This window comes from Xiphophorus hellerii, chromosome 3 (assembly GCF_003331165.1).
Source record: "Xiphophorus hellerii strain 12219 chromosome 3, Xiphophorus_hellerii-4.1, whole genome shotgun sequence".
Lineage (NCBI taxonomy): Eukaryota > Metazoa > Chordata > Actinopteri > Cyprinodontiformes > Poeciliidae > Xiphophorus > Xiphophorus hellerii.
The window spans coordinates 5,526,711-5,537,642 of record NC_045674.1 but is presented as its reverse complement, the minus strand read 5'-3'; the positions used below and the strand labels follow the sequence as shown (position 1 = coordinate 5,537,642).

Sequence of the window (10,932 nt, the reverse complement as noted above, 5' to 3'; positions counted from 1 at the left end):
ATTCAATAATTGTTTTGAGGTTCTGTCTTCTTCATAGAATGTCATTTTACACAACATAATTATGAAAATATCTTATATAATTACTTAAGAAATTAATAGTTAAGACAAAAGCTAAAGCACTCTGCTTCCTAAAAGCACCAAAAACATTTGTGAGGATGCTGCCATCTGTAGGACAACTAAAGAACTACACATTGTAACCAAGTCGATTTTTGTATGCAGGCAGAACTTTATTCAAAAAGAATATATATTGGAATTATAGATGAATATATTTACACATGTAAATAGATAATAACGTGTGAAAAATTGAGCTTCAATTGCTGCAATCGCTGTATGCACCCTGTGTGCATATGGAAATGTCTTTCAGAAGGTTTTCTTTTTTAATAAGGACAACTCCCTCTCATTCTAGGGAGATTTTCTGACGTCATCTTTAAACCAGTCACATCTCAAATAAAATAATAAAATAATCTACCATTATGAGTCCATCGCTGCTCGAAATGGAAGACAGCTCCCATCTGCGTCTCGCCATCATCTTTCCCATCGCAGTTGAGGTATTTACTCCAGAGACAGTTTTTTTTTTCTTTTTCAGTTCCTTTATTTTTGTACTTTCAGTAGTGACACTCTGGATTTGCTCTCAGATCCCGTTAGTAGAAGCCGTCATCTGGAAACAACCGATTGCTACCGTCCAATCAGACTCGAGTGATTTTGTTTGGAGACTCAACTGGGTGTTAAAATGAAGATGAAGGTTGGAAACTGTAGAGCGGTACCTGCTGGCAGGAGGGAGACGGGCGGAGCGTCTTCCTAGTTAGCCAGGTGCGGCTGAACGTTAGGGATGAGTGAGGTGAAGAAGGTGCTGATGAAGGTCCAAGCCACGGTGAGGATGCTCGGCTCTGGCAGGGCTGCACCCAGAACCCGATCTTCGTTGCCTCCTCCGCCTTCCTCACCGCTGTCATCATCCTCCATCCCCTCATCCATCAGTCGCTCCTGGGACAAACAGACACAATCAGTGTCACATACTTACTCATGTTTTCAAGGTAACAACATTTTTTGCACAATCCTGATGAATAATCATTTATGTTAGTTAATAAATTATAGGCTAATAAATAAAAATGTGCAAAGAAACTAGTTTGTTGTTGAATGAACAACAAACTAGTTCATTCACACCTGCAGCTTTGCACATAGATGAACTACGCTCACAGGAGTTTCTTTTGCATCTTCTGTTATCAAATCAATTATTTGTCCTCACATATGGATTTTCTGTAGAGTCAATTTTGAAATACAACGTTGAGAGAAAAAAATAGTAGACGGGATACAGATACAGATACATTTGGAGGTGGATTTCGTCTGATGAACTTGGGGTTTTTGCAAAAAAAAGGGAAAATTTTACATTTCATTTATTTTCACAAGCAATGAAACACAGAAACCAGAATTTGATGCATCAAACTCACAATTTCCTGCATTTCCTGCTGCCTCTGCACTTCTCCTGGAGGAGCGCCGGCCCTTTCTCCTCTGATATTCTGCTGTTCTGGTCTGAAGGGAAACCACTGAGCCTGGTGCCTGAAAATCACAAATAAGTTGAAATAAAAATTAACCTAAAATTATCAAAAAAGAAAAAAAATAGCATCTTAAGCTGTGGACAACAGGTGGAAAACTATTTACAATTTATACAGAATCTATCCAGAATTGGTAAAATGCTAAAAATGTACCGAATATGTTACATAATGGCAATGTTATGATTGATTTTCCATATAAGGTGATTGCAAAACAGATATTAGGAATCCTGACCTCAATATGAGCAGTGTGGGATTATTGTCATTTAGAACATAAAAAAATAAAGGATCTAAAGAAAAACTGGATTAACAGAAAAACAGAACAAAATTTTCTCCAACTGCAAAGAAGAACAAAGGCGGCTCTTGAAACTCTGTTCTGACCTCATTCTATGTGTTTCTGTGAGAATCTGTTCGGCCCGATTTTCCTAACAATGCATACAGAAAGTATGAGTGACTTACAGATAGAGGAGCAACATGGCGCTGACCACCATGACAAAGCGACTGAAGGAGGAGTAGAAGTAAACGATGCTCAGCAGAACCCCAGCCCGTGACACCGTGTACAACCAGTCCAGCCAGTCCTGGTTCAGCTCGTCGTCGTTCAGCACTGGGCCGCCCTGTGCGTTCATCTGGACTGGGTTGGCAGGCAGGTTCTCTTGTAGAGGGTCCTGGGCTGGGTTCGGGCCCAGCGGAGGCTGCACAGCTTCATTGGGCTGAGCGGGCTGATGGGGGGATGAGGAAGGTGGAGATGGAGGAGGAGGAGGAGCGCTGGGAGGCTGTAACGCAGCTACTGCTGCCTGACTGCAAGGAAAAAAGCATTATAAATGTATAAAATAATGTCAACATTGAGAGGAAGAACAAGTAAAATTGAAATCCAAGGGAAGATTCCCATAAGGAAGCTTGTTCACACAATAAGGTTTCAGGGCTGCAGCTAAAGATTATGATAATAACGATTAATCAGGAAAAAACAAATTGGCACACTTTGCACATTTTTCATTTAACTTCTTAAGTTTATTTTAACCAATAATTGAAATACATAAAAATTCAGATGCACAAATAAACTCTTTAAGATAAGAAAATAAAAACTGTCCCCTAAAAAGCAATAACATAGCACTGCTTTAGTGAACACTTGATCAAATGCATCTGCAGCTAACAAAAACCAGGGAAGATAAGTCCTTTCTGCTTTACTTAACATCAGTAGTGAAAGAATAATCTGTTGATATATAGAAGTTTATTTCCCTCATCTTAAATGCAAAATGTATATATACTGTATGAACTGCATGTTTTATTATATATACTCTAGTTAACAATTATTTGATTACAAATTAGATGATGATTATTTCAATAACTGATTAATTGTTTCCTACCTATAAGGTTGTAGAAGTGAGCTCTAGCAACACACTTACTATTGCATGTAGTAGTGTCGAGCGTACATCTGCTGCCACCACAGCATCTGCATGGGCATGCTGGCAGGAAGGCCGCCTTGTAGAGGCGCTTCATCTGGGCTGTGGAATATTACAGTTTTATTAGTTAATATAATAACACCAAAGCACAGAAAGCAGAAAAAAAGCACAGATTAGTATTTGTATAAAATGTATTTAATCTTCAGAGTGTTGCCAGAATCTTTCCTCAATGTGAGGTTTACTGAACTCAAACATATTTTACAGTTCTGTTTCCAGTCTTGTAAAGAACAAGATGTTCCATTTTGTAAATTACTCATTATGCTCCTGGGATCTCCTACTGTTTAAGTATCATTTATATGACTGGGTTTGTGTCTGGCACCTCTTAAAGTTCAGATGGTTTTTCCAAAAAAGCTGAATAGAAACTATTTACTAAAAGGTCACCTTATAAAAAGAGGAATTTAGTCCTGCCGATGTCTGATGACGCGAGTAATCACCTGTTTTCATCTCTCAACAGACAAATGTATTATAATTATGTCAAGCAATATTAACCAATATTGCTTTATTAATAAATATTGCTTTATTGGGAATATTTATGTCAATAAAGCAAGGTAATATTAACATAAAAAAATCAGAAAAAAATGCTGCTCATGCCACTTAATTAGTTCAACAATTTATAGATATTTAGAAAATAATGAGAAGGTATGACCAGTAATTATTACTTTCCTTTTCTGATTAAACTTTAGCAATCACAACTTTATGGACTATTTTTCCATTTCATTGTATGAGTGAGTTACAGGGGTTGTTATTTACCACAGAGTATTAGGGTCAGGCTAAGAAAAAAATTAATTACAAGAATAAAGTCATAATATTGCAAGAAAAACATTGTAGTGTTGCAAGGATAAAATCATACGCGGAAATAAAACGCCAAAACAAGATGAGAATGAGGTCTTCATAATGAGAATAAACTCATATTACAAGAACAAAGTCAGAATATTAGGAGAATACATTCACAATATTACCAAAATAAGTAGTAATAATAGTTATGCTACAAAAAGTCACAACATTGAGAATAAAGTCATAATAATATGAGAAAAGTCATAATAATAGAAGAATAAACTCATAATATTACTAGAATATAATAATAGCAGAATGAAGTAGTAAATAACCCTTACATGAAAAATAATTTAAAAAAAATTAAATGAGAAATGTTAAACATCTTGTGAAGTTATACTTTGGTTTTCCAAATATCACAGACTTAATCTTTTAACATGGTCACCTCAGATCTTGATAACTATTGACGCTTTGCTCTCATTAAAAACTTTTTTCAAGTCATTTTATGACTTTCTTCTGGTATTGTTGTGTATATTTTGCAAACATATGACTTTATTCTCATGATTTCAAAAACAACGTCAAAAAATTAAGCCCTTTATATTATGGTTTTCACTCAAAACGTGCTCACTAGTGGGGAACACCGTTGGTTGTCTGAGGATGGTGTGAGGGTAGCCCACTGCGATGCCTTAACTCATTGCAAGATTCTGGGAGAGATGAAGAGACACAAGAGGAGGAGGCTGATTGGCTGTCCAGGTTTGGCTTTGAGGCAGGTGAGGAGGAGCTGGTGCCATCTGAACTCTGCAAAAACATATAAACACTGATATAACCAAACAAATAAGTTACAGTTATGAAGAAGACAGATTAATGTAAGCAAGAAGTCTAAAAACAAAATCTTCCGTGAAGTGAAATACTTTCGTCACAGCAAAACATCTAGCTCGATCTGGTTTCTGACTGTTTCTTTAAACATGTTTACTCACGCCGGAGTCAGAAGCAGAGGAGTTGGAGGGAGTGTGAGGCATTGGCGAGCCTGAGGGACCAAAAGATGGATAATCCAGATGCATCACGTGGCATTCATCCTGCTGTAGGGTTGATCATGCTGCAGACAACCAAATGATTTGAGAGGTGAGAAAGGATAGGCAGCAAAATAACAACAGAGACAAAGCCAGAAGCAGAGGGAGATGAGAGATTACAGTGAAACAGGATGGAAGTCACACACACAATAATCCCCTTTTGTTTGTTCGATCAGCCATTGTTTGACAGGCAGCCTGTTTCAGTTCCCCCACAGACTGAGGCACAATGAGGCAACTAAATAAACAACACTGCAGTTTCCCAGCTCATAGATAAGTTGCATATGCAAAATTAAATGGTACAGTAACACCCTTCAATTTATTAATAATGGTCTGAAGCCTTGGACAGCTGTAAAACCGCAAATGTTCTTTGTGGTTGTGTGATTCATATATCAAAAATTATTCATAAAAATCAAACAATTGTCAAATTGTCATATAAAGCACTTTATGTCAAGCAGACATTACAGAAAAACTAGATTTTATCTGGTACACGTAACAGCTCAAACTTTCAGTGTTACTACAAAGTCAGTTTCATTCAGAAAAAAAATACTTATGAAGTTCCAGCTGAGAGAAACTTGTCAAGTAACCAACAGATAAGATCGTGAAGATGGAAATTATATGTTTCAAGCAAATGTGTGAAATGGTAAGCATAATTTATTACTCTCATGTTGATTTATCTACCACTCCAAAACAGCAAAATTGACCACAATATAGATTCAACAGTCAAACACAAACATAATTGATAAAAAAAAAACTCAAACAGGATAATACATCGCACCAATCACATTAAATAGTGCAACTGTTAATCTAATTAATAACACAATAATTTCTAAAAAAAACAAAAACATTTTGTAAAACATAGCAGCATCATTGGTTATTCTTTCATAAAACCCACAGTGGGAAAATAGTCTGAACACACAACTTCTTGTCAAATATATTATTTCAATGGTGTGACTAATTCTTTTTTTGGTGAATCAGAAATGTTTTTTAAACTCTGATTTGAAATGTCATATTTTCACATAATGCATTACCTACAGATAATTTTCAAGCATTGCTTACCTCTGTGATCACATTGTGGTCTTCCTCCGTAAATCTGCTCCAGTTTTTTGGATTGCTGCGAAACAAACAAAACACTAATAGTATGATGAAGTGATGAAGAGTGTTACAATTTAAATTCAAGGCATACATAAATAATCAAAAACAACTCTGGTTAATAATTTGCTTAATTAAATTTTTGCTTGCTCGATTCAGGTTACCTAACTTCAGTGTCATTAACACACTATGCAGTAGGTTTGCACATAAGTTTCAGTCACTGTTTGAAACCCAACATTTTATTGAATCTTAAATTAGGTTGAAAATTCACCTCCAGGTTCCCGACATTTATAGCAGTAATGGTGCTGAGCAACAGGAGCTAAATTGCATTTTCTTAGAACAGGACACAGTAGATAAAACTAGAGAGCAGCATAAGCATGATGTTCATTTGTAGAACAATCAAATATGTTGACAAGACTTGTAAGCTTGTGATTTAAATCCTTACACTTTATAAGGAAATACATGAGATTCCATTTTTGTCATGTAGCAAAACAGAAAGCCGAAGATGAACTCGTTATAGAAAAATATCTGTTTATGAAATCAGTTGAGCTTCAGGTCCCTTGATTTTTGCAGGAATGTAATTTTCTATTACTAACATGCATGTTTGGCTATTGTACCAGCAACTAAAAGCAAAACAAGCTCTGTGAGCTGCTGCAGGTTAGATAGTTTTTATTAACTAAATAAGAGTGTCTGCTTTTGAGTTGTTAACTAAAGTGAGGTCAGTTCTTTATGCTAAAACATGAACATACTTGATGAAAAATGCTGCCACTCCTCTTATGATATGAACTGAAGCTAATGTAGCAAAAACTCTAAAGACAGACCCATCTGAAATTAACCAGAAATAATCTGAAACATGTTTTAGCAGCTTTGAGTTAACTAACAGCAATTCAATGAGCCTGGATGGAACTGGAAAGATGAGCTTTTATTACAACCTTATTTATGGCTAAAATGCTCCATCAAATTGATGTTTTGAGTACAATGGCTTGTTGATTCAATTATACTAGCAGACTGGTTTGGATTTCAAAGCATATTCCGGGTATCTAGCACAGACTCACTTCCGTGCAGCCAAAGAAAAACCAAACAAAAGGAAAACCGATCTGTATGTGCAAACTGTTGGCTATTTTCCAAAATTATTTTAAAGAAGTAACCATCTTTATGTGGCCGACCACAAGACTGAGCTAACCAGAAACCAATTCCTCTGTTGAACTCATAGCAGTTTGAGGCTTTAAGATAAATGTATTCAAATCTTCTGGTGAAGGCGATCCTAAAATTTCATTTATGAGTACATACTTTTTCATGATGCAATCATGAACTAAAGTAAAAATGAATGTCACATACTGTAACTATATTGTTTATCCTGAAAAACGTGTTCTAGCCAAGAAGTCTTATTTGTTGCAGTCTTTATTTGGTCTGACAAGTATAAGATCTGTGGGATGCTTTATATTTTTGAGGAATAAATGTGGTTTCATCTTAAAAATAGAATTTAGACAAACAAAAATGCAAGAAAAATTGGAGAAATGCAGATTCTCAAAATGAATTCAAACTACACAACTTCAACATCTCTGAGTCTGCCTTTCTAAATGTACGACCAGACAGAAATTTTAGGAGAAGCATCAAAAGCAAATGAGGTGGATTAGCAGAGCTTGTCAACAACTAATGGTGTCATCTACAATATGTTACTGTGGGATATTGTCTCTGCTGCCCGGAATTCGAGCTGTTAGCACATAATGACAAGACATTAGACTGTAATACAGCAGCAGTCTTCAGTCAGAGGTCCCTTCAGATTCACTGTAAGACTGACTGCTACTGGAGATCCTTCCTGCCCACAGCATCATCATCTACAATGACTCCACAGATACTTGGATGATATAAGTCTTAATGATACATTTAATTTCCATTTTGGATAAAAAACATTTTTTTGAATTGAATTAAAAAAGATAAAAAAACTAAGTAAAATAAATTGCTAAAATATATTTAATGTGTTCTATTTACTGATTGCACATTCTGAATGAGATGTAAATGAATGAACAGAATTTGTTTGGTAAGCTCTAGGACATCGTTCTTATTGAAAAAAGCCTACAAAGAAAACAATATAGTTATTTTTTCTTTCTTAGCCGTTTGTCTGTTTAGTTTTAGAAAAGGAAGTGCAGAAAAAGGAATTTACTTTTAAATAATACATGTAAGACTTTGAACAATAACTAAATCTTAACAGTTATTTTACCATTAAAACATCTGCTTTCAACAATAAAATACAGATTTTGGAGACACAAAAATAGAGGTTTTACTGTTTTATGACATTGTGAAAACAAACTATTTTTTTAATTTAATATTATGCAATGTAACAGAGGAGAAAACACATAACAGGTTTATAGTTTACACATATGTTGAAATGTGTTAGTTGCTGTTCTATACTACATAAAACCCAATTCTTTACTTGCAGAAATACACAAACCAAAATTAAAACAGAAACTAAATGTCACTTATGCGCAGTTTCAGGGTTTCTATTGACCCTACTCCCACCTGCCATGTTTACTGGCATTTAAATATTCCCTCAAAAAGGCAGAAGCCTTGGGGGGGTCAGACGTAATAACAGCTACCTAAACAATTAGACATTTTCAAATTAAAGCCTCGCTTTTCAAAAGACAAACGGACAGTTTTAAAGGAAGTTTTTATTTAAACCCTATTCGTGAAGCTACGGTTAGCTTGCTAGCTTGTTAGCCAGTTTAACTAGCCATGTATCACATCGTTACTTCATTGATAACATATTTATCTGTCTGACTTTTATACATGCACTCAAAAAAATGCATTTCTGTACCTGTTTCCTCCTTGAACAGCGTCGTCTCCTCACCCCTGCTAGTCTCGGCTCTCCTGCCTCGGTGTTGTAATGTCGACTATAGGGGCGGAACCCACGTGACCACCGCCTTCATAACAGCTGATTATGACGTCAAGGAGCTTCCTGGCTGGCCATGTTGGAGGACACACAAGTCTGTAGCGACAGCTAATCTGTGATGCGTGTTCCTTCATGGATGCACAATGCCGAGTTTCTGTGCTATAGTCGGCTGTGGAAACCGAGGACAACGGGACGTGAAAAGCTTCTTCCGGTTACCGGCGGTCATCACGAACCAGGGCGAGAAGACGGAGAGCTTGTCCAGACGGAGGCGATGTTTGTGGTTGTCAAGAATAGCGAGGGATAATCTGCGAGATTCAACGCTACCTTACATCCGCGTCTGCTCGGATCACTTTGTATCAGGTTAGTCACTATTACTGTTGTAGTTCCAGCACGGAATAAAGTGGGTTATAAAGTAAAAATTTAATGTACTGTTGTCAGGGCAACACAAGGTAAGTGTCGAATCCCCGCCCACCACCACACACACTATTTCCTCTGCTAGGTGCTTAAATATTTTTGTCCCTAAATGTCACCAAACTTTTTTTCAACACTTGCCAAATAAAACCTTTGACCTTTTCAAAATGGTTTTGCTTAGAGACAACAATAAATAAGCAAGGACTGGTACGGCCAATATTCTCCTGTTTTATAAAAGCATTAGTACTAAGGATTTTTAAAAAATAATTTTGAAACAAACCGCAAGCTTTTTTTTTTTTAAGTAGAAAAAGGTTTAGGCAAATTAACATTCATCAATAATATGAGAGATTTACATTTAGACCTAACATATAGGTGTAATATTTTTATTTTTATTTAACATTTAGATAAAAATGTATTGTTAAGATATAGATGTACCATTTAGATTTAATGTTTATGTTAACAATTTAATAAAATTGTGTCAAATGTAAGCATGGTAATTTCTGAGGTTTTTGTTAGACATTGATAAAAGCGTTCAAAATGTGAGAAAAGTAAGCTAAATATATAAGACATTGTCTGCTAATACTTTTGCCTGTTCAAATTTTACACTTGAGATTTAACGATGAGCAGCAACAGCAAATGAGGTGGATTAGCAGTGGTTGGCAACAACTGATGGCGTCATCCAGGAAATCCACTCTACTGTGGAATGTTGTCGCTACTGCCTGGAAATTGAGCATGTCATGATGGTCATAAAGCTGGCATACAGCAACAGTCTTCAGTCAGAGGTCTTTTCAGATTTGTTGCAAGATTGACTGCTACTGGAGATCTTTCCTGCCCACACCATCACCATCACCTTCTAGAACGACTCTAATGATATTTGAATGATATGAGTTATGACAATTGTCATTTTGCCTTTGGGATAAATAAAGTATTTTTGAAATTTTGTGTAATTTTAAGGTGAAACATATTGTGCTGAATTTTGTTTCCTCCTAGGCCGACCTTCTGCTCTGTATGATGATGCCAACCCAGACTGGGCGCCTTCTATAAATCTGGGCTGTGATGGGATGGATGAGGCAACCACGCCCACTGGAGGCACACAAAGACGCAAAAGGAAGCGTTATAGGAGAGAAAAGATTTTAGAGCAAGTTGCTGCTTCAGCATTGCTTGATCTAAGCGATGCTGCTCATGAAGACGATGAGGAATATACTGAACACAGAAAATCAGTTAACGTTCAGACTGATCTCACCTCTGAATCCATCACTGCAATGCAGATGGAAATAAAGAGACTCATAGAGGAAAACAGAACTTTGAGGAAGGATGTTGCAGCTCTAAAATTGAAGGACTTTTAAATTCAATTTGAGTGACTTGTGAAAGTACAAAGAATGACGTTGCATAGAATAATAGTTTAGTTTTACTGTGGCCATTTAGCCACGTTCCTCCAATCAGATGTGGATGGTGCTAAAAACTCATCTGTAAAAGCTTAATTTGCAAGTAATACTGATGAGGTCCACTTATTAGTATTTCGAATTGTTACATTACCCATCAAAATTTGGATTAAATGGTTAGAAGGAACATTCGTTAAGTATCAGGTCAACACCAATGATTGTCTGTTTGAGCTCCTGATCATCCATGATTTCCAGCAGACATGTTTTGGTCTCCAGGTGGAAATAAGTGTTGATTTGTGACATTCTCTTGTG

The 10,932-nt window shown here is 36.3% G+C and overlaps 1 protein-coding gene across 2 annotated transcripts; it reads right to left on the bottom strand.

Moving 5' to 3' along the window:
* Positions 1 to 202: 202 nt before the first annotated feature.
* Positions 203 to 8,860, bottom strand: herpud2 (HERPUD family member 2). 2 transcript variants are annotated; one of them, XM_032555138.1, is made up of 8 exons: positions 8,753 to 8,860; positions 5,905 to 5,959; positions 4,756 to 4,874; positions 4,407 to 4,576; positions 2,951 to 3,049; positions 2,007 to 2,345; positions 1,446 to 1,554; positions 203 to 981 (listed from the first exon to the last, which is right to left on the bottom strand). In XM_032555138.1, the coding sequence occupies exons 3-8, from the start codon at positions 4,837 to 4,839 to the stop codon at positions 799 to 801; spliced, it is 984 nt and encodes a 327-aa protein (XP_032411029.1). In that variant the 5' UTR covers positions 4,840 to 4,874; positions 5,905 to 5,959; positions 8,753 to 8,860; the 3' UTR covers positions 203 to 798. The 2 variants fall into 2 exon arrangements, with proteins under 2 accessions (XP_032411029.1, XP_032411035.1); XM_032555144.1 differs by having other exon boundaries at positions 5,905 to 5,978; positions 8,753 to 8,839.
* Between the last annotated feature and the right edge of the window lie 2,072 nt (positions 8,861 to 10,932).

Excerpts from the sequence above, each read along its gene's own strand:
- herpud2 (XM_032555138.1), bottom strand. The coding sequence starts at position 4,839 with ATGCATCTGGATTATCCATCTTTTGGTCCCTCAGGCTCGCCAATGCCT. Across the intron at positions 1,555-2,006 it reads GCCATGTTGCTCCTCTATCT|GCACCAGGCTCAGTGGTTTC; the intron begins GTAAGTCACTCA and ends TGTGATTTTCAG. Across the intron at positions 982-1,445 it reads AGCAGGAAATGCAGGAAATT|GAGCGACTGATGGATGAGGG; the intron begins GTGAGTTTGATG and ends TGTTTGTCCCAG.